The sequence below is a fragment of the Myiozetetes cayanensis genome, unplaced genomic scaffold, assembly GCF_022539395.1.
Source record: "Myiozetetes cayanensis isolate MyiCay16 unplaced genomic scaffold, myiCay2020 scf13, whole genome shotgun sequence".
NCBI lineage: Eukaryota > Metazoa > Chordata > Aves > Passeriformes > Tyrannidae > Myiozetetes > Myiozetetes cayanensis.
This window is the reverse complement of record NW_026086937.1, coordinates 13,692,207-13,714,785: the sequence shown is the minus strand read 5'-3', so window position 1 is coordinate 13,714,785 and position 22,579 is coordinate 13,692,207. Positions and strand designations below refer to the sequence as shown.

The following is a 22,579-nucleotide window of genomic DNA, read 5'->3' as shown; positions in this document are numbered from 1 at the left end:
TCCAACATCTCAGCCCTGTTCTAGTGAGTGAACAGGGCAGCACTTTGCAAAACATGAGTGACGAGCTTGGCTTTATTTCTTTTGCCTCTCATGTGGGTCTCTATCTGAGCAGAGAAGACCTTGGACCTGGCTGGACCCCCTTGCTGAACCTTGGTCCATGCTGGGCTTATTGCCTTTGCTACAACCTGCCCAGCAGCACCAAACAGCCCTGCCCGGAGGGCAACATTACCAGGATGTACTGGGCCTGGAAAACTTCAAATGCCCCCCACTGTTGGCACTTGAGGCAAAGCAAGAGCAGTGTTGAGTTGAGCACAGGGAATAAACTTGAGGCTTGTACCTCCTGGAATAAACCTGAGGCTTGTACCTCCTGAGAGCCTCAAGCTACAGCCATAGGTCCCTTCCTGCTGCATCCCTCAACCTGCTCGCAGAGATTTTGTGGGTTGCAACAGGTCTCTCGTGGACTTACCCTGAGCTGCAAACTGGGATTTGTTCCTTTGTGGGGCTGCTTCCCCCATTGCCATTATTTACACCCAGTGCTATCAGTTCCTGACTATCTGCAGCAGAGAGGTTTGTGTAAACTGCTGCTGCTGCATTTCCAGACTGTCTCACGGTCACCAGTTCCTGCTCGGCTCTTCCTGTCAGACGGGTTTGTCTGATTTCCTCCAGGGATGGGTGAAGGTGGTGGAATGGGTCTTAGGACTGGTGCCTACAGGAGTTTCTGGCCTGAGACCGGTGATGCCCATGGCTTGTTGCTACTTTGTCATGCTGGGGATTTACGTGGTTTACCTTGCTGATGGTCACACTGCCATTCAGGGAATCCACGTGCTTGATCCATGCAGGGTGGAAAATCCCCAGTCCTGATGATCCATGGCTGATGTGAGGCTTAGAAAGCTCATGGCGGTGGTAATGCTACACCGTCCCCAACATAGTCATGATCTCATCCTTTCACTGCCAGCCCTGGTGTGCTGTCTGCCACCTCTTTGCAGGGACCACTGTCAAAGGCATGACAGCCCCTGCATCCCTGACTCTCCCTGCTTGACACCCACAGAGACCATGGCACTGCTGTCCAACACCAGCTCAAGCACTGCAGCCCCCCTCCCTCCCTCCAGTCCTGCAACCTCCACCCCAGAGATGCCAATGGATGCCTTCACAACCAGTGCTGCTGCACCTCAGGGGAGCAGCCCAGCAGCCTCCAGCATCACCACAGCACAGGAGAGGGGCAGCACAGCCCACAGCATTACTGGGTTGCCTGAGCTGGGGCTCACCACTGGCACGCCAAAAGAGGTGGGGCTCACCACTGGCACCCCAGCTCCAACCTCCATGGCCATAACACCCAACTGTCCCAAGACAACCAATGTCCCGTCTGTGGGGACCAGCACAGCCCTGGCTCTCAGCTCGTTTGGAGTTGAAATGAGCACACTGCCTCCCCCCACCTCTGCTCTTCTCTCCTCCACTTGGGTGGGCACCACACTTGGCACCAGCACCCACCAAGGGCCAGCCACGACCATGCTGCAGGGCAGCACATCCCCAGGGAGCGGCAGCACCTCTTCTGCCACCACACCAGCACTGACAGACACTTCGAAGAAGCCCTTGACGACCCCATCAGACACCACAGCCTCCCTCATTACTAGCACAGTGGCCGCCAAGCGCACCCCTGCCCCCAGCCAGCCTGTCGTGAACACGGCCAGGACCACCCTTGGTACCTCCACCCTGGCAGCACCCAAGACTCCCAGTGCCACTGCAGGTGAGTGCAGCCACAGGGCACCGGGGGGGCAGGATCAGGGTGCCATATCCCCATGGAATCTCCCATCCTGCTCAACCAGGCACCTGGCTCCTTCCCCGCAGCCCAGCCCATGGCCTGGTCCCAGCCCTGTGGGGGTTGTCTGGTCTTCAGGCTCTTCAGGCCAGTGAATGGTCCCATGTTGGACTATGACTGTGCCCTGGTGGGACTGTGCCTAGCAGTGTGACTGTACCATGGTTTGACAGCTCCCGGTGGTGTGGCTGTACTGCAGCTGTGCAGCTGTGCTGCAGCTGTATGTCAGTGGTGTGGCTGTACCTCAGTGGTGTGTCTGTACTGCAGCAGTGTGGCTGTACTGTGGCTGTGCCATGGCTGTGTGGCTGTGCCTCCTGCAGTGAGCCTGCACCCTGGCAGTGAGACTGTACATACTCTGTACCTCAGAGAGTGGGACTGTACCCCAGCAGGCCCCCCAGGCTGCTGTACTCTGGCAGTGTTGCTTACTGGGTACCTGTGTCCTGGCAGTGTGACTGTGTCCTGGTGGCTCTTTCAGGAGCCTTTATCCTGGGACTGCAGATGCACCCTGGTGACACCCCACTCCCTGCACATCAACCAGAGCAGAGAGGCTGTGCCCTGTCCCAGTACCCCTGGCTGTGCACAGTACCACAGTGTCCCTGGTGTCCCTGCATCCCAGCAGAGCAACTGTATCCTCACAGAGTACCTGCGCCCTGGCCTAATACCCACAGTGTGAGAGCACCTCATCAGTGCCTCTACTCTGGTGCTGGCCTCTCTGCGCCTGTAACCCAGCAGTGCCCCTGTGTACCTGTACAGCAGCAGGGCGGATGTGCCCTGACAATCCTCCGGCATGCCTTGCCTTCCTGCCTGCAGAATGCCTGTACCTGGCCCAGTGCCTGCAGGCGCCTCCGACTGGTCTTGTCCCTGACCCTGGAAAGAAGGAAACTCCAGCTGTGAGCAGTACACTTCAGCCGTGATACGCTGTGACACAGGGAAGTGATGCCTGTACAGGCAGCCCAGGGGACAAACCCTCAGCCTGGAGCACGCCCTTCCTGAGTGCTGCCTGTTTTCTCGGCCAGTTCCTCACGCTCAGGCAGAGCCGTCTGTTGTCTCCCGAGGGCGTTGGTGCTGGGAGCCACCACCAAACATCACCCCTGTGGCGAAGTGCAGGGACGGTTCCAGGTAGCCTGGACTTTTTTCCTTTGTCACCCTCTCCTCAGCAGGCAGAGGACGGCACAGTCTTGGGCTGCAGGGACCAGGTCTGTCATAGTGGTGGCCTTGCTGGCCTGCCCTGCCCACTGCTCGTGGCTGCTCTGGGTCCAGCTGTGCAGTTGATGTCTGACCTGGAAACCCCAGTGCTGGGGCTGTGGGGAGCGCTCAGAGCTGTGCCTGTGGGGTGTAACAGTTCCTGCTCACCTGGACATGGCTGGGCAGAGAGGGGGGCTGCCCCTGCTCTTGCCCCTGCTGCTGCTGCTGCTGCTGAGCTTCACCTGCCTCGCCGTGCTGCACCTTGCTCTGGGTAAGGGCTGAGTGGGATGCGGTGCTCTCCACGGGGTGGGTGGTGAGTGGGTGGTGGGGAATGATCCCACATCTGTGGGGTTGGGGGATGAAATGCTGCGGGTGCTGTTTGATAAGTGGGAAGCAGAGGTGGACTTCTGGCTCCTGCTTTGTGTGAGGATGAGGCCCTTCAGTGCAGACACCCACCTGGCATGGGCTGGGATCAGACCTTTGCCCTTCTCTACATTGTTATTTAACCAGCTGCTGTACGCAGGGAGGGAGTGGCTGCCGGGGGCTTTGGAAGTTTCTGGTTGGGTTGGCTGAAAGCAGGTGGTGGCTTGTGGCTCCGTTTCCCATCCTCATGTAAGCAGAGCTTCAGACTCACTGTATTTCTGCTGGGAATCCAGTCTGGCATCCCAAAGCCCCCACCTCACAGACACCCCTTGACAAAAGTTCAGGCAGCCAGGCTGTCCTGTGCATCCTTCGGAGAAGGTTACAGATCCCTGGGCTTTGCCTGGGGACAGCACACTGCCCTGGCACAGGGTCTGGGTGGGAAGAGAGGAAGTCCCTCCTGTGTCTTACACCCCCCTTGCAGAGTTTCGTGGGTCACAGCACGTCTCTAACGGCTCGCCCTGAGCTGCAAGCTGGGATTTGTTCCTTTGTGGGGCTGCTTCCCCCATTGCCATTATTTACACCCAGTGCTATCAGTTCCTGACTATCTGCAGCAGAGAGGTTTGTGTAAACTGCTGCTGCTGCATTTCCAGACTGTCTCACAGTCACCAGTTCCTGCTCGGCTCTTCCTGTCAGACGGGTTTGTCTGATTTCCTCCAGGGATGGGTAAAATGGTGGATTGGGTCTTAGGACTGGTGCCTACAGGAGTTTCTGGCCTGAGACCGGTGATGCCCATGGCTTGTTGCTACTTTGTCATGCTGGGGATTTACGTGGCCTGCTTTGCAGATGCCCATTCAGGGAATCCACGTGTTTGATCCATGCAGGACAGTGAATCTCCATTCCCAACAGTCCGTGGCTGATGCATAGCTTTGTTTTCCTTGGGGACCTCATGGTGGTGGTGATGCTGTGCCATCCCCAGAACAGCCATGACCTCAGCCTTTTACCACCAACCCTTGTGCATCTCATTGTACAACCTCTTTGCAGAGACAACTGCCATGGGTGTGACAGCAACCACGTCCCCATCTCCCCCCACCTCCTCAATATCTATGGAGACCTCGGCACAGCTGCCCACCACTGACTCCACCACTGCAGCCACCCTCTCTCCCTCCAGCCCTGAAACAGAAGCTTCCACCCCAGAGAGGTCCAGCACATCCCCAGGGACTGGCAGCTCCCCAACTCCCACCACGCCTCCTCCCACAACAACAGCTACTTCATCTGAGCCCTTGACAACCCTGGCAAACACCACGGCCAGCCCTGTTACCAGCATGGAGGTCCCCCTGAGCACCCCCTCTCCCAGCCACCCGGCCAGGACCACGTCCAGGACTACCCCTGACATCTTCCCCCCAACTATGGAGTCGACTCCAGGTACCCTGACAGTATCTGGGACCCCCAGTGCAGCCATGGGTGGGTTCCCTACTGGAAGATAAGGACACTTTCATTGGGACAAATCCTCACAGGGATTCTGGGCTTGTCCTAGGGTGGCTTCATGTAGGTGTCTTTGCTTAGGCTTGGTCTGTCCCCAGCTGCAGGAGCATCCTGCACCTCTGCAGACAGTGCTAATGTAACATTGCTTTGTCCAGGCATTGAGTTCTCTTTCCCCACCACGAACTCGACCCAGACCTCAGAGGTTACCCGCAGCACTCCTGCAGACCCGCCAGTGCCGCCACCCGTCTGCCCCACTGGCTCGTCCAACACCAGTAAGTGCAGTGCCTGTGGGCATCACCACCCACCCATTGTTGTTTTGGGCTGCCATAGTCCAGTGCAGGGGGTCCTGGAACCCCACTGCTTTTGCCATGCTCTCAGTGAAGGGGCACTGATGCTCTGGGGAATGTCCTCTGGGTTTGCTGTACAGTGGGAGGGTTGTTCTCCTGACAGTGTAGGGTGGCCATGACACAATTAACCTGGGAGGAGGTCCCTTGTCTGTGCCAGTGATGTGATGGAGAGACCCCCAGGTTCTTTGGCACAATCCAAGGTTCAGGGGTAATAAAAGGAGCCACATTTTTTGTCCCTAGGTACATCTCGCCTCTTCCTATCACTGCGGCTAAGCACCCCCCTGGACCTGGGCAACAGCACGGTGCAGGAGCTGGTGTTGTCCAAGGTAAGGTGTGTGGCAGGAGATGCCATTTTGCATCTGCCAGCCATGGTCCAGGCAGTCCGGGAGGGGGCAGGCAGCCAGTGGGAGGAGAATGGCTGGGTCTTGCATTGAATGTCACCCACAGCCCTTTTGGATGAAGGGGAGACCCTCTAACTACCACACTTCAGGATCAGGCCCCTTTGAGGTGGGAATAAGGACGTAGAAGACCCCCTCTGGCACAGTTTGATGGCTGTTCTTTCTCCCCAGCTCCGTGAGGACCTGCAGACAGCATTCCCGTGTGCTGGCCTGTCACTGGAATGGCGAGGGAAGAGGAGCCCTTGACCACCGCCCCTTGCCCTGCCAGGCCCCACATGTACTGGCAAACCATCTGCTCCTGGCTCCTTACTCCATGGCAGTGCAGCCCCTTGGGGTAATCTACACAGCTCCTTTTGAACTTGGGGTTCCCCATCTTTCCCTGGGCACACCCTGTGCCCCCCATGGGCTGCAGTGCCCCTGCCCCTTCCCACAGCCTGTCTGTAAAGCCCAAGACCTCCCACCACCCTGCTCCAGACCTGGCTCCTGTGGTGGGACCCCTTCCTGCACTGCCAGGGGGTTGGGACGAGGGGACCCCATGGGACTGGGCTTTTACAACTGGGACTGTGCTGGCTCAGCCATCAAAGCCGCCCTGGGGACTGATGGATGCGAGGAAGGAGACCTGGAGGTCCCAGTACTGCTGTGCCCAAGGCTCACCTGCAGAACTGCTGACAGAGGAGCATGCCCATGCCAACATGGGCTGGGCAGTAAATAGAAACTCCATACTTTCTGTGTCGAAGTTGATGACTTCTTTATTTTCCAAGTTGCCTTTCACAATTTTCAGCTTTGCCATCTGTTAGAGGTACCGGTGAGGAAAACCGTCCGAGTCCCAAAAGCTTCGCATGGAGAGACAGGCTCAGGGCTATCCCTTCCTGGCAGGGGTGGCTGCAGACATTCCCAAGGATGGCTGGGAACCCTGACAGACTGGGGGTCCCTGCTTTGGTGCTCTCTGCCCCATGGCACCCCACAGCTGCCAGGGCAGCTGCACATGCCATGGGGCCGTGGAAATCCTGTGGGCTGTGCTCCTTCCCTGTTTTTTTCCAGTCCCCAGCTAAGGAGACGGCCGCAACATCTGTCCCCCTGCAGCAAAGTCATTTATTAACTGATTAATTAGCCAGATAAAATTCAACCGAAGCAATTATTAGCCTAAGCAAGTCACCTCGCCTGGAGATTGAAAACTGAAATAATTAGCAAAATAGCCTTGTTGCGTGTCAGGGATTGTTTTTGGCTGATCCCTATTCCTCACTGGCAGCCCTCACCGCCCCGGCACAGGGAGGGCTGGGAAGGGGCACATGGGGCTGTGGGATGCCAAACCTGGGGACTGCTCCCAGGCTGCCTGGGTTGTCAACCATCTGGGAAGGAGCCAGCAGGCAGACAGGATGGGGAAAGACTCCGTGGGATCACCTGGCTGCCTGCCAGCTCTCAGGGGCTGGGAGAGGCTGGGCTGGGGAGGCTCTACCCAGGCAGCTTTTCATGATATTCCCATTTGGGATGCCCCTTGCATCTCAGGGTTGCCCCTTTGCTCTTTAGGATGCTGCCTGGCTTTTGTAGGCTTGTCAGACTCACTGACACTGAGAGAGGTCCCTTGGCACCCGGGTAGGAGCCGGGGAGCAGGGCAAAACCTGCCGGAAGGGGTCCCCGTGCTGGACGCCCGATGGGGTGCTGGGAAAGAAATCCTTGTGGTCTGCCTACGCCGTGGAGTTGGGCCAAGAGTCCTCCCACATCGTGTCCCACCAGGCTGTTTTCTCCGGCTGTTGAATCCATAACTTCAGACCCCGGGACATGGCTGGGTGCCAAAGCCGGCGTAGTGCAGCCAAACTGCGTCACAAAGGGAGGAAAAGGTCCTGAAGCGCTGGGATGAAAAGGTGACTGGGGTACTCACTGTCCTCTGCCAGCACGGCTGCCTTCCACCATTATTGTGGTCGGGGGGCAGTGGGGGAGGAGATGTTCTGATCCCCTCTGCCCCCAGGCTGGGAGGGAGAAGAGGGGCACAGTGGGGGCACGTGGCTCCCATGAGCATGGTGGTCACTGCCCAGGCACGGGCAGCACAGAGCTCTGACAAACCCCCAACACTGACCATGTTCTCCATGTCTGCCATCCTTGAGGATGCTGGCTGCCACCTTCACCCCATGGCTGCTTGCCTGCCATGGATCCCTGACCAGAGGGGCCGTGGGAGTTTGTATCCAGGTCCTGCTGCTTTCCCAGACCACAGAACAGTTCTCACCGTCTTTGCTGTGATCCACTGCAATTTACCAGCATTTTCCAAAGGAGCAGACCCAGTGCCCAGCAGGGCTGTCACCTTCACAGCAGCATCACAGGGTGCCTGTCTCAAGTCCCTTGTGACTCAGGTGTCCCTTCCATTGTCCCCCTCCCCTTCACCCCTGCCGATGGCTATAGTCCAGCTCCTGCTGTTTGGCAGGAGGGTGTTGCAACACACCCAGCATGCCAAGTCATCCAGAACCTGTGGAGTTGATGGATAACCTGGTTTCCCCCACTACCACCCTGAGCCCTCTCCAAATGCCCTTGCCAGGAGGCTGGAGGGGATCCAGTAGGAGATGCTGTGTTCTCTACAGGGCTGGAACAACCAGCCCATTAATTCCAGGAAGGCTGATAAGGCACTGTGCTGGGCCATGCTCTGCTGTGCTGGATGGTGTAGAGCCCCTGGGTGCTGGGATTCATAGAATTGCCCTGTGGCTACAGGCTCCTGAAGGGCTCTAGTGCCCACACGATGCTTTAGTCCTTGGTAACTGCAGATGACAGTTATTCTTTCAGGAATCAGAGCTTTGCCAGGATGTTGGTTTCAGGAGTAGCAGAAGAATCATTAAAAAGCCCCTTCCCAGGGTGGGAGCAGGGCACCATCCTTGAGACAAGGCATCCCTCAGTAGCTACAGGCTTTCTTGGGAGGCTGTACCAGTCAATGCCAGAGCAGAGGGACAAGTTTGGTGTGTCAGCCCCATGACTCTGCTGGGAGATGAGTTTTCTTAGGGACAGCATGGGCAGGAGTACCTGCGTACAAGGGTCTGCAGGCAGAACTGCCTGGGGAGCATGGACAGGAGCTTGCAGGAGAGCTGAGGCCACCACCTTGCTTCAGCCAAGTTGTTTTCCCCTATGCTAAGCAGCACGTTTGCAACAATCCCTGTGGTTCCCACCACATTTTGCACCTCAAACACCATCTGGAGCAACCCTCTCCAGAGTCAGCATATATTCCCTGTCGGGGTGGCTTTCCAAAGTGATATGGCATTGTCAGCACAGGCAGGAACAACTCTCCCACGGTAGGATTGGATCCCTCTAATCCTCCATCAGCCCAGGTGTGGTGGCTGCTCAGGTGGTCACTGGCTGGGCAGTCACACTGTGATCTGCAGTGCTGGTTGCACAGGCTCCCAGTGCACTGTTCCCCCCTGGCTTCACCCCCACACTGGCATTTTCGGTGGGCAGGCAAACATTTGTTCCAGGTGAGCGGCGCTCCTCCCTGATTTACCGCCTATGCCCTGTTCCCACTGCCGGGGGTAATGCGTGGGTTTACAGGATGGTGTTTCACCAGCCGTGACTTGGCCTCTCCTGGCATTTCCCTGTCGACTCTGCCCAGTTGGTGGGTTGGGGGTGTCACTTGACGTGCCCAGCCACTGCCACCTGCCCAATGGAGGCCAGCTCCAGCAGGACACTGTGTACTACCTAACACCCCTCATAACACTTTGCAGGAGTTGCCTGGGGGCATTTCTGGTTAAGAAGTGTTTAATTGACTACAGAACCATGTAGTGGTGGAAGTTTGCATAATGTTGTTCACAGGGGTGCTGAAAGCAGTTTTCACGGGGGGGGATGCGAGAATTGCTGTACCAGGAGAAGGAGGAAGGAGAGATATAGGGGTGAAGTGACCCAGGGGATCAAGGTGAAGCAACCAAGGGATTCCCCATAGCAGGGAAGAAGGTCCAGGCCTGCGAGTTTTCCTGCTCCAGCTTCTGGGGATGCTGGTCCCACCTTGCAGAGAAGCTTTCCTGGATAATTTGCTCCCTCCCAGCACTGCTGTGCCCATACTGAAGTGCAGGTTTCAAACCCCGCTGGGGTGTGCTGGGGCTCTGGACAGGGATTCCTAGTGCTTCCAGTTGCAGCTGAGCACTGGGAGCTCAGCTGATGCCCCAGAGCCTGTCCCCAGCCATACATCCCTTCTTTATAATCTGAGTCTGCTCCCAAGGAAACTTTGAGCCAAGTGGGCTTTTGTGTCTTGCCTTGCCCTGGGCTGAGACATGACTGAGCTGGTGATTTTAGTGTCCATGGTGTCCTCACAGGCGTGGTGGCACCAGCTGACATTGCTCTGTCACGACCACACACTCTGTGACCTGTCACCCTGCATGGAGCAGGTCCTGTGGGTCCGTGGGATGGCTGCCATGGGGAACAGGTGGGGTGACTGCCACGCCACTGTTGGCAGTGCCACACACTGTTCCAGGCTCAGCTTCACCTCCTGGTGCTGGTGGACCAGGGAGCTGGGACCTGCAGAGTGGGCTTTATGTAACCCCCAGCCCATGCCACAGCTGAACAGGGCATCCAGACCTTGGGAAGGGGAGGGCTCGACCGGAAGGGAATGGTGACAGGGACATTGGAGGGAAGGGACCGGGGGCGGGAGAGGACGTCGGCAACCTGCCTCCCTCTGCCATCCCTATAAATAGGAGGGAACAGGAGCAGGAGCACCTGTGGGACTCCAGCTCTGCGGGAGAGGCAGGCAGGGAGGGACGGAGGGAGCTGCTCCTTGTTGCTCTCTCCTCCCTTTGAGCTTCCTAGTGCTCTGCCTGCGTGGAGGCCTGAGGCATGGGGACTAGGGGATGGACGCTCTCCACCTTCCTGGGATGCTGCGTATGGATTCTGCATGGTATGTTCAATATTTTTCTGCTAGCCCATGTGCTACCTGAGCTCTGTCAGGATGCAGCAGGTACTCTGTGAGATGCTTTTCCCTCCTGGCTGCACTGGAAAGTCCTTGCAATAGAATGCAGCCAAAGAGCTGGAAAAGTGTTTTACAGGACAGGCATCACCCCGAGGGGCTGGTTGCAGGCGTGGAGCCGTGGGAGAGGTGAGAGCCCAGCCCGGAAGCCTGCAGGCAGCAGTGTACCCCTCCAGCAAGGGAAGCCAGCCGGCAGAGCAGGACCCGGGGATGTTCCCATCCCTCCCACGTCCCAGGAAAGAGCAAATGCTGGTGCTCCATGCTGGGGCCCCTCTTGCACTAACTTCCCATGAATGGGTGTGTGGGGTAGATGATGTTTCCTCCATACGGAAGAATTAAAGTAAAACATGGATTTACTGGGGTGGAGTGTGCCAAATATACCTGGGGTGACTTCACTGCTGCACTTTATTTTCCCTGAGATGGGGGAAGAAGCAGCTGAGCTCCTCTGGCTGAGTGGGCTGGTGTAAAGAGCTTATTTCAGCTGGGGAAGATGGTGAGGAAGCAGCCAGCCAGGAAAGAGAACGGGGCTCTGGAAGAGGATGAACCCCTTGAGGACTGGTCTGGCATAGGAGATAATGCTCATTAATGACTCTGCACAAGCTATCTGTAAGCTAACGAGCTGAGCCGGTGGTGAGGTTGGAGGCACCTCAGCTGCAGGGAGTTCTGGCTGCCTGTCAGGGGGAACCTGATGAACCGGAGCACCAGGGTGGGGAGCAGGCTGGGGCTGTCTGGCGGTGGTGAAGCTCTGGCAGGTCTTGCCATCGGGGTGGCCTTCATCTCCCCTAATTGCAGCTGCCTAAAGCCAAGCGTCAGCAGATCCACCCAGCTCCTCCTGGAGCCAGCAGAGGCAGCCTGGTCTCCCCAGGGCCTGCATCCCGGTCCTAAATATAATACTGGGTGAAACATCACCTGTGGGTGCCACTAGGTGCTGGGAAAAATGTCTGAGATGTGGGCAGGTGTCTCCTCCTTTCAGCAAAACTCCCTCATGTGGGTCAGGATTTTGGCAGCAGGAGGAGTGAGCTGTAAGCAGGGTTTGGCCAGGGTAGCTTGCAAATATTCCCTCTATGGGCAGGGAACCCCCCGGTGCCTTCACCCAGTTGGAGGCAACAGAGGTGGGGGCAGTAGCAGGTAGATGCCCACCCCAGCAGAGGTTTAACAAACGTGCTTGAACTGCAGCAGGTCAGAATCCATCTGCAGTCAGGGAAGGCTTCTCTAAGCCTTGGCTGTCCTCTCTGCCAAAGGGATTTGGGTGAAGTTATTTAAATGTCCCTCAGACACCCAGAAGGCAAAAAAAGACAGAGCCCCTCCAGGCTCTGCAGAAGCGACTGCACTCTGAGCTACCCCTGAAGCAGCAGAAAAACGGCTGAGGGCTGTCCTGGGGTGGCAGAGCTCCATAGACACCCCTGGGGCTGTGAGCTAGACTTACTGGGCCTAGCTGTACCCAGCAGCCAGGCAGTACCATCCCCAGCATACCTGGACCGGGTTGCAGTGGCTGCCTTTGCCTCCACACTTGCACCAGTGTCTCTCCCTTACCTGTGATGAGTTGTGTCCTGTCCCATCTGGCAGCTGCTGATGCTGAGGATGGAAGAGGTGCTGTACAGTGCTATGCCTAAGGCAGCCCAGACTGCACTCCTAGGCTCTTAAATCAGAGTCTTGTAAGGCTGTGGGATGAGGCAGTAGGGTTTAAGAAGGTCTGGGAGCTTTGTGGTGCTCAGGTGGAGGAGAGGCGTGCCTGAGCCTGGCAGGCTGCTGGCTCTGGCACCCGGCGTAATGTTCTGCTTTGTGCTTCTCTGCAGGGCTTGGGGCTGCTGCTGTCCCTGTCATTACGGAGGGGCCCTTTAGTGTGGGGACAGCTTATCCCATCACAGCAGAGAATGAGGGGCACAGTGCCCTGGTGACAGGCACTGCAGACACAAGCACCACGGCAGCTGATGCTGAGATAGACGAGAGCATCTTCACGAGGAGCCCCTTGAGTTCGACCTTCCCTCCTGGGGCTGAGCCGGACTCCTTTGTGACTGTGATGAGTGAATATGGCCCTACAGTGCCAGCCTTGATGAATGTGACCAAGCCTCTTAACACATCTCAGGGTATCGAGGGGGGGTTGGCTGCTCCCACTACAGCCACGACTGCTGCTGCTATCACTGCACAACACCCTGCTGTCACCCCAGAAGCAGAGTATGAGGTAATAGAGGCCACTCCTGATCCCATCCTAGACATCACCCCAGATGTGAAGGAAGACATCCCTGAGGCTGTGACCAGAGGAGAAGAAGACATAGACCTCACCAATGGCAACGTGCCCCTCCCTACCACCCCTCCACCAGCAGACACCTGGGTGCCACAGCCAACTGCTGGTAGCCCCGTGGGTGTTGGTGTCACTGTGTTGCCAAGCCAAGGGCTGACCACAGCCATGGGAGCAGTTGAGGAAGTCATAACCCTGCCTGCATCTATCCAAACTGGAGCCAATGGCAAATCCTCAAGTCCCAACCCCAGTGCTGAGGAGCTGCTTACGACCCAGCAGGGTGGAGTGGTGAGCAGGATTGAGGGCACTAACCCAGAGCCAGCAGAGGAAATGGCCCCAGCTGCTGAGGAAAGTCCCTTGGTTTCAGAGTCTGGGGATGCAGGAGATGCAACAAATGGTGAATTCAGCACAGCCGGCTCATCCCATCTACCTCCAGAGAGCCCAGTGATGTCAGGAACAGAGGGAAGCCCTGGGGAGCCCTCCCTTCTCCCTGGCCAGGCAGTGCTGAGCCCAGATGCTTCGTTAGCGCCGTCCACAGGGTATGGGCATGGGGAGGGAGTTCCTGGGGTGTCAACAGAAGCTTCTGGTTCAGCCCTGTCACCTGCAGCCAGCGAGGCACCAGTGGCACTTGAGGAAACAGAGGACACTGCCACATCACTGCTGGGCCCAGAGGTTCCCACTGATGAACAGAGTCACGTGAATCTCCCAACCTTGGCCACTGTGCTGTCCACAGGGGACATGGGGACTGTGGGTCTGGACAATCCATCCCTGCAACCTGAGCCATGGCAGACCCCCACTGGAGAACAGCCACCACTGCTTCCTGATACCCTGATGGACACCCCCAGTGCTCCTGGGGCTGCTTACCCACCCCCAGGGGCTGAAGCCAACACCCTGCCTGCAGCTGATGGTGCAGCAGAGACACCATCCAGCCCTGACCTCACTACTGCCCCAGAAGCACCCACGTCTCCATCTCTCGGACAGTCACAGCAAGCAGGGATGCCAGATGGAGCTCCCCAAGAAGCTGATGGACTTGGCACTGGCTTGAGTTCAGATTCAGATGCCCCCAGCCCAGCCCCCTTTGTACCTGATGGACTGGCATGGCCCACTGCTGGGGTTCAGGGTCAGGGAGCTCAGGGGGTAGAGGACATGGCACAGGCAGCAGGCCCAGGGGATAGCGGTCCCTATACAGATACCCAGAGTGACATGAGCCCTTCAGCCCCCCAGCCCTCCGCCTCTCCTGCTAATAATGGAGACCTGCCGACTGGAGGAACAGGAGATTTGGCAAATGCTGAGCAGTCCCCTCCATCAGCTCTCGGGGAGGGAACAGGAGCAGGAGGTGCCCTGGCACTGGGAGAAGCGTCCTCACCTGGTTCTGTACCTCCCAGCAGTGCTGGAATGGAACCCGACCTCTCAGGGGCTGAAGGACCAGTGGACCTGCCCAGTGAATCTGCCAGTGCTCCTGGGGCTGTTTACCCACTCCCAGGGTCTGTGTCTGGCCCTGAATCTGGGGCAGAGACACCATCGAGCCCCGACCTCGGCGGTGCCCAGGGAGCACCTGGGTCTCCATCCTTTGATGGGTCACAGCCTTGGGGAACGGTAGCTGGTGCTCCCCAGGGAGCAGGTGTCCCTGGAGCTGAAGGACTAGACTCTGGCTTGTCTTCACCAGGAGATGCCCCCAGCTCAGCAGTTCATGGACCGGTAGGACCCCCATCACCTGCCCCTGGGGACCAGCTTGGCACAAACCTGGGGCTGCCAGCAGCCAGAGGGCCTGGAGTCGGCACAGCAGAGCAGGCACTGGAAGGAGCAGGCAGTGGGATTGATTCTGAACCATCCCTGGGCTCCACTACAGACAGTGGGATAGATCAACTTCCTGGTGAAGGTGCCTCATCTGGTCCTGCCTCTCCCAGTGATGTGGTGGCAGCACCTTCTGTTTCAAGGGGTGATGAAGCAGGACCCATCTCAGGTGCAGCCCCTGGCCCTGACAGCCTATCCCCAGCCTCTCCAGACAGTGAAACTGGCCCAGGGCTCGGTCTGGTGGAGGGGGTAGAGAGTGCAGGGGATGTGGCACAGGTTGGAAACCCAGAAAGTCCCTATTTGGAGACAAATCCTTCAGCTTTCAGCCCTCAGGAAGATCAACTGCCTGGTGCAGGTTCCTCATCTGGTCCTGCCCCTCCCAGTAGTGAGGCCATAGCATCCTCTGTTTCAGATCCATCCAGCCAGAGTGCACTTGGAGGAGTGGGCAAAGCTCCTGGAGCTCTTCAGCCTTCCCTGGGTGCTGGGCCTGGGGTTCCTGCTGCTGCAGAAGAAGGGACAAGTGAATTGGCTGGTAATGGAGAGTCCATGGGGCAGTCTCAGGCTCCTGCTGGAAAGGGACCAGCTGTTTCAGGAACCCCTGATGAAGAAATGGGAGATGTGTTGCAGTCTGCATCTTCTTCCTCATCTACAGAGGGGTCTTCATTGCCTGGGAGGACTGATGAGGCTGTTAATGAAGCAAGTCTTCCCAGAGCTGGTGGAGCTGACGGTGGCTTGAACACAGGCTTGGAGGCTGCTGGCCTCCAGGAAGCCCCTGTGCCTGTCCCTGGCATCCAAAGTGGTGCCAGTATTGGACTTTCTGATGGAAAACAGAACCAAGTCAATGTGGTGGAGGTGCCTGGAGGAGCCTCAGTGAACAGGGGATCTTCCTCTCCTGCCACTCTGGTCCCAGTGGCTCCAAACAACAGCGGCGTTTCTGACAGCACGGCCACCTCAACAGCTGCTTCTCTGCTTCTTCCTGAGCATGGGCTGAGCTCAGGGCTGGCACCCAATGGAGACACTCACTCTGCCCCTGGCACCCAGAGTGGGAGCAGACCACTGTTGCCAGGGGCACCATCTGGGCTGGCAGGAGCATCTGGAGGCATTTCTTGGTCTCTTGAAGATGAACTGGCCTCAGGGATGCCGGCACCTTTGGGAGAAGCATCCCCCCATGCTCCCATACCCCCCAACGCTGCCCCAGTGCTGCCTTCTGCTCCACAGAGAGGAAGTGCTGCAGAGGGGGTGTCTGTCAGCCCTGGGCTTTCCGCTCCACTCGCAGCACGTGAGTCGATAGTGGGGTCCTCTGCAGGGGGAAAGGGGGAGCTGGGGGCTTCAGTGCCAGGGGGGCCTGTCTTGCTCCTGCCTCCCTGCCAGCCAGGAAGCACTGGAGCCCCCTCCAGGGATGCTGACAACCCTGTGCCTGGGAAAGCAAGTGCTGTGCTCCCTGGAGTGATGGCAGGGCAAGAGGACATGGCCCAGCTCCTTCCCAGTGTGACTGGATCTGGGGCAGATACGGAAACACCCACTCACTCCCCACTGCATGGGAGCCCAGGGCTCCCTGGCCTTCCTCCCACTGGGACCACTGCTGGTAGCACTGGATCAAAAATCCCAGGTGCAGGTCCTACTGGTGGATCGCCATCCGCTGCCCTGCAGCCTATCCTGGACAGTGAGCTGGCCACCAGCTCAGCAAATAGAGCTCCTGCCACCTCTGGGTCAAGCCTCCCCAGAGCCTTCCCAGGCCAGGGGGGATCCCAGGGAGGGTCCCCAGCCACTTCATGCCCTGGCACATCCTGCAGCCCTGCCCCTGCTGACCCAGCCCCACGAGCCCCCCTCCTCAGGGGCAGGGAGGTGCTTCCCAGGCTGGGAACTGCCACTGTCACCTCCCACACATCGTCCCCCGTGGTTCCAGCTCCATCGGAAAGGCCAGCAGCTGCCCCAGCCCCGCTGCCCAGCCCCACAGGTACGTGACGCTCGCAGGGCAGCCCAGGTGGGAGTAGCACATCCAGTTCCCTGCTGGACCATCCTGGGGGACTTTCAGTGCCCAGAAAGCAAGGGGCCCCTCCAGGGCCATGGAGGACACGCAGCATGAAGGCTCCCTGCACATGAGCGTGCACTGCTGGCAGGCTGAGCCTGCCTTCAGTACGGTCCCATCAGCTGGAAAACCCATCCCTTCCAAATGTTTTATTTAACAGACATAAATAGGGAACTGGAGGCTGTAAACATCTCTAGAAAGAGCTGTGGGTGTTTAATTCCCTGCTGTCCCCCTGATGTAGTCCTGTACAATGTTTTTCCCCTCCTAACAGCTGTCCTTAAGAGCAGTATCTCAACAGGGCTGGATAAGGGAGGGGATAGTAACCACAAAGGCCATCACAGCATGTTTAGGGCAGCTGTGTCCATGTAAGGCAGTGAAAGGGGTGGGAGAAAGCTCCTGCAAGGGAAGGTGACATTAAGAGTGTTTCAGGTGGTTATTGGCAGTGTTCCTCCATCCTCCTTCTGCCCAGGCTGTGTCCCATTGAAAGCAAAATCATTTCAACCCTTTAAAGTTTTTGGCACAGACCAAAGGCTGTGCTGTAAGTGCATCTTGGGGTTTATTTTTTTGTTGTTTACTTTTCCAGTTCCAGCTGTGCCCCTCTATGGGTATGGAGCAAGGGAAAATGATCGGGAGTATGTGGAAAGGAGAGTGGATTTTAATTCTCCACTTTTCAAGCCCGAGACTGGATTCCCATTCGGGAGAACCCTGCGTGACTCTCTCTACGTGAGTCTACCTGTGCTTGATTTGCTTGGGCAAGCAGCCATCACCCAAAAACCTGGGAAAGGCACCAGGGACCAGGTGCCTGGAATGGGGCCCTGGCAGGGCCAAATCTATGGGGATGCTGCCGGGGTCTGTCTGCAGCAGGACGTGACTTTGTGGCCATTTTGGCAGTAGCAGGTGGTGACTTTCCTTGGGCATGGACTTGGAAAGTCCACGTGGACTTGGAAATGGGAGGGCTGCTGTCTCAGTGTCAGGGAGTGCCACTGGTCCTGACCTCACCTGATGGAGGGTTCCCTCTTCTCAGTTTACAGACAATGGACAAATAATTTTCCCAGCCTCAGACAAAGGCATCTTCACGTATCCCAACCCTCCTCCTGGCGGCTTCAATGGCCATGAGGAGGTTCCCATGATCGCTGTATTTTGGGACAACGCCGACTTCTCCAGAGGTGTGGGCACCACCTTTTACCAGGTGAGTGAAACCCCCTGGGTGCAGGGTTGCATGAAACACCTTTTGATTATAACCTCATCACCTATTATATGGATGCCCCATGAGATGTGTAATTAATGGAACCCATGAGGGGTTTTTCCCTTTTCTGGGCCAAATCTATGAGCTGTTGGTCCTGTGTCACCTCTTGAGCCATCCAAATTCTATCCAGACCCTTAGTTGTAAGGGTCTGTGCATGACCCCAGTCTAGATCAGTCTTTTCCCTGCTGGGAGCTAATGCAGATGTGGGTGTATCCAACCTGCAGGAGTTCTCCACCCTCAACACGGCCAAGCCTCCGTTTGTCCGTGACGTGGAAGCGAAGGTTCGGCGGTACATGAGGTCCTCCTACTCTGCAGCCTGGACCCTGAAAATCACCTGGGAGAAGGCACCTGTCTATTCATCACGGACTGACACCCGGAAGGTAAGGGGCTGATGGATCACACAGGCTGGCTGAGTTGACAAAACAACCCAAGATCCACAGGTGATCACTTTTTCTGTGCCTGAAAATAAGAAACCAGTTTTGTGACAAAGGCCAGTCTTGAAGAATTTTGCCAAAAAGAACTGGGCTGTGCCCGTGTTTTGGTGGTTTTCAGTTTTTTTAAAGGGACATCTTTAGTTGAACTCTCCATACTCTGTAAAACCTTTCTCTTTAATGTGGTGGGAATTTGCTGAGCACCAGAAACACTGTTCTTCAGAGGCACAAAATGGTGTCAATTTGAGGCTTGTCATGGAACAGCTTCAAAGTAAAACCACCACATTTTCCATGTGAAGTGTGAACCGGCTCAGGCTGTGTTTGCCTTGCAGCTCCAGACCTCAGTCCTGCCATTCCCCAGAAAGCACTGACCCACACCCCTAATTTTAAACCCACTATCTTTACTCATTTTCTTACCTCTCTACAACACTTGTCTCCAGACCATCACATACCAGGCTGTCCTGACCACTGATGGCTTCAGGTCCTACATCCTGATGCTGTACCAGGACGGAGGGATGCAGTGGGATTACACCAGGCTCACTGCCACCAATGTGCTCATCGGCTACACCAGGTAGAGCAGCTCAGCACCCCATCCCTGCCAGTTCTGAGCAATGAGATGCATCCCACCCATGGCTCCAGCTTGTTGAATCCTTCCCTGTGTGCCAGGACATACCCTACAAGGATGAGGATGAGGACAGCCCAGATGGGGTCTGCATGCCCATATAGCCTAACATATGGGTGTCTCAGAACTAAATTTGCTTCATCAGTGACTGGCTTATGCTGCAGAATGCTGTCTTGCTGGGCTATGCTTGTTGTAAGATCCACAAATCCCTCTGGAGTCCTGGGCCCCCAGCATCCTGGCAGTTTGGGTGGAAGGAGTGGGAAACAGGGGATGTTTGCTGAACTTTGCACCAGTTGAGGGAAGGGATTTCCGTGCTTGGCCAGAGCAGTCGCTTCCTGCCTCCTCACATTACATCTTGCCCTGTACACAACGTCTCCAGGGTTTCCTCATTAGCTGCTTGTTGCAGCTGGGTAAGGAAAAGGTGGCCTGGACTGGGAGCGTGGGCGGCACAGGGGTGTGTGTGTGTCTGTGTGTGTGTCTGTGTGTGCTTCCCTGTGCGTGACTGCTTGTGGGTTTCTGCTCCATCTCACCCAGCAAGATGCTGAAAACCATGAGAGCTGCTTGTGGGGGTCTTTAGGTGTCTGTGGGTTCCACACCTGCTGCAGTAGGGAAGTTTGCAGCACCCAAAACTAACTGCACCCTGCACAGAGGAGGAAGCTGGGGGAGATGGTGTCTTTGCCCTCCTGTCCCTGGAGCTGCCTACTGATCCTGCCTACTCAGTATCAGGAGGGTTGAAGGGCAGTCTGGGGACGGAGCTGGGATAATCCCACCCAGGAAAAGCAACCCCTGATTTTTCCTCCTTCCTCTGTACACAGTGGGGATGGCTTTTACCACAACGATGACCTGAGTAAGAGACCTCCAGCTGCCAAATATCGCCCTGACCAGTTCAGGGGCTACAACACAGGTAATGCCACACAGCCAGGGCAGGTTCACAAGGATCACAAGGAGGGGGATATTCCTGGGGAATGAAATCCATGCTACCACTGTGGCAAGGCTCTCAAGGAGTTCACCAAGGCCAGGCTTTCCCCCCAAGCACATAAAACTTACTAAAATACCAAGCTAAGCCCTGAGGCTGAAACATCCCTGCTGTGGCCATGGACTATTTTTGTTCCAATGGCTGTGTCCCAAGGCTTTCTTATTTGGCAAAAGCCGCTCCCCATTTCCCTGCTGTTGGGTGGCTGTTGAGCATGGGGTCCCATGGCTGGGGGTCGATGTGGGCTTGGCTTCCAGCATCAGCATCACACAGCTATGACCTCGAGGTGAAACATCCCCTGTGGGCCCCTTGGCTGGAGGTGACAGCTCATGGTTTCTCTCCCTGCTCAGACCTCCGTGGGCTGTGGATTTACAAGCTGGAGAGCCGTGTGGGCATCAACTACCGGCTGAAGTGCCTGGCATGGACGGGGCAGCAGCAGGAGCCGCGGACATGGAGCCAGGGCCTGCCCACCTGCCCCTGCTCCCTGCAGCAAGGGCAGCAGGATCCACGCTTCAAGAGCAGCCGTGGAGGCAAGTGGACATGCTGCTTCCTCACCCTCCTCATCCCTGAGCTGTCCCTCCCCATCTTCCCTGCAGGGTGGCTGGGGTCCCTCCTGGCAGGGTGGGCAGGCGACCCTAAGGAAAATGGGGGCGTGGGGCTGCCCTTCCCTGTAGAGACAGGGAAAGTGAGGAGGAGTGAGGGCTGACCTGTCCCTGTCATGTTAGACTGGCCAGAGCTGATCTAACACGAATAGGGATGCTGGGGACCAGGATCTCACCCTTGGGGACCACTTGGATGGTCTCCATCAGTCCCTCCAAACCACCCTATAGCACCGTGGGTCATGTGGGAGGCATCCCCGGCCCCGCTCCTTGCCCCGAGGCAGAGGTAGTGGCCAGGCAGAGCTGCCCAATGCTCACTGCAGTCCTGTTTCAGGTCGGTGGGCTGCCCGTGTTTCCATGCTGCACTCGGCCTCCCCCAACCAGCACGGCGCCGGTGTCCGCTGCCTGTACGACAGCCAGAACCAGCTCATCGAAGGGCGGCAGGAGAGGTACTGGAGGTCCTCCAGGCAGGCGTCACCCTACCGTGGTAAGCACAGCCAGCCTTGGCATCCCCTGGCTGGAGCTGGCATTGTTGTAGCTTGTAAACAATTTTAATCTCCGTGCCAATCTGTTTCCTGACATGCTGTTTCCCTTGGAGGGAGCCTGGACCAGCTAAAAACTGAGGCAAGCCTTGCCCTGGAGCCAGCCTGTCTCCTCTCCATTCTCCTTCAGCCCCTTACTCTCCTTTTTGCCTCCAGACCAGGAGCTGAAGCTGTATGACTGGTGCTGCAACCGGGCGAGCAGTGCCCACCTCTGCGCCCGCTACAGTGAGAAGAGGCCAAAGATTGGCTGTGATGGATACCAGTCACCTGGCATGGGTGGGTTTCCAGCCTGTGTGGGCTGGGGTGATGCTGTCTTGGTGCCCAGGGCTGGGGAGGGAAGCAGGAATGTCCCAGCCTCCCTGTGGTGAAGGTAGGAAGAGCCCTGGGCAGATGAGGGAAAGGGTACCCACATGCAGTTGTGCCATGCCCTGAGCTGTGCAGGGCTGTGGGGGGCATCTCCCTCAGCACATAACCAACAGCGTTGTCTGAGGGTGATGGCACTGGGAGGGGAGGAGGACCACAGCTGACGTGGTTGTGGTGTAAGCTGATGCAAGGCTTTCTTGCAACCCTGAACAGATTCCTCGGAGGAGGTAGAGAGAGACTCGGATGAGGAAATAGGTGAGTAGGATTGCAGATCTCCTTTCCTTCTGTCCATGTCCCCCTGCAAAAAAGTATTCTGGGGCTACCAGTTTGCTGCAGGCCCACCTGAGGATAGATGACTGAGCAAGTCTCATTTCTTCTTTGCAGATGAAGATGACAAGTAACTGGGGGGTTGCACACCCACAGCATGGTCTGGGCCAAGGCTGATCCTTCGAGTCCTTTGCTCTGCTCATCCCCTGTGTCACCCCTTGAACCCATCACCCCTGCCCACCACACAGGGCATCTCACTTGTTCAGTGCCTGTGGTTGCCTGCACTGGCAACTTCATATTTCTACATGAACTACGTTTCCAACCCAGACTTGTCCCAAGGAGTCAGTTCCTTCAGTTGTCCTTTCCCAGCTGCAGCTGAGTGGGTGCCCGTGGGCACCTCCTTGCTGGCAGGGAGGTGACAGGTACCCCCCACCACACACACACCCTTGTCCTTCCTGCATCCCACCTGTGCTCCCACGCTACGGGGTGAGCCTGGACCCCTGGCACCCAGGGAAAGGGTTTCTACACCTCGCACGGGTTGACTGTGGCCAATCCCTTGAGTGCCAGGGCACACCAGGCTGGTCCCAGGAGCCAGTCCTGTCTTGTCCCCCATCCATCCCTCACTGAGTGGTCCCTGGGCCCTGTGCCCAGGAGAAGGGACCGATTCTCCGGATCAAGCCAGAATCAGCTCGACAAATCTGCTGGGTGTGTGAGGGCAAAATGCAACCCCATGATCAAAAATGTTGGGAGAAAAATAATATTTGTGTGTAAGTGAGCACCTTCCTTTCTTACAAAAAATAAATCATTGTCAAATCTTGTTTGTTCAATAAAACCTCTGAAGGTTCTGAGCATCACTGATCCTGCAGCAGCCCTGTCCTCTACCGATTTGGGGTGGGAGGCAGTGGTGGGGCAGGCTTGGAGCAGCAGGATTGCAGGATGCTTCTGTCCATGGATTGAAA

At 57.0% G+C, this 22,579-nt stretch overlaps 1 protein-coding gene across 1 annotated transcript; it reads left to right on the top strand.

Moving 5' to 3' along the window:
* The first annotated feature begins 828 nt into the window (after positions 1-828).
* LOC126636346 (mucin-4-like) lies at positions 829-21,754 on the top strand. Its single transcript, XM_050308434.1, has 17 exons — positions 829-1,744; positions 4,403-4,783; positions 4,999-5,115; positions 5,431-5,516; positions 5,760-5,826; positions 12,312-13,151; positions 15,669-15,827; positions 17,161-17,300; positions 17,602-17,766; positions 18,048-18,203; positions 18,695-18,825; positions 19,692-19,780; positions 20,200-20,379; positions 20,783-20,935; positions 21,147-21,266; positions 21,567-21,608; positions 21,738-21,754. The coding sequence occupies exons 1-17, from the start codon at positions 868-870 to the stop codon at positions 21,752-21,754; spliced, it is 3,720 nt and encodes a 1,239-aa protein (XP_050164391.1). The 5' UTR covers positions 829-867.
* Positions 21,755-22,579: the final 825 nt, after the last annotated feature.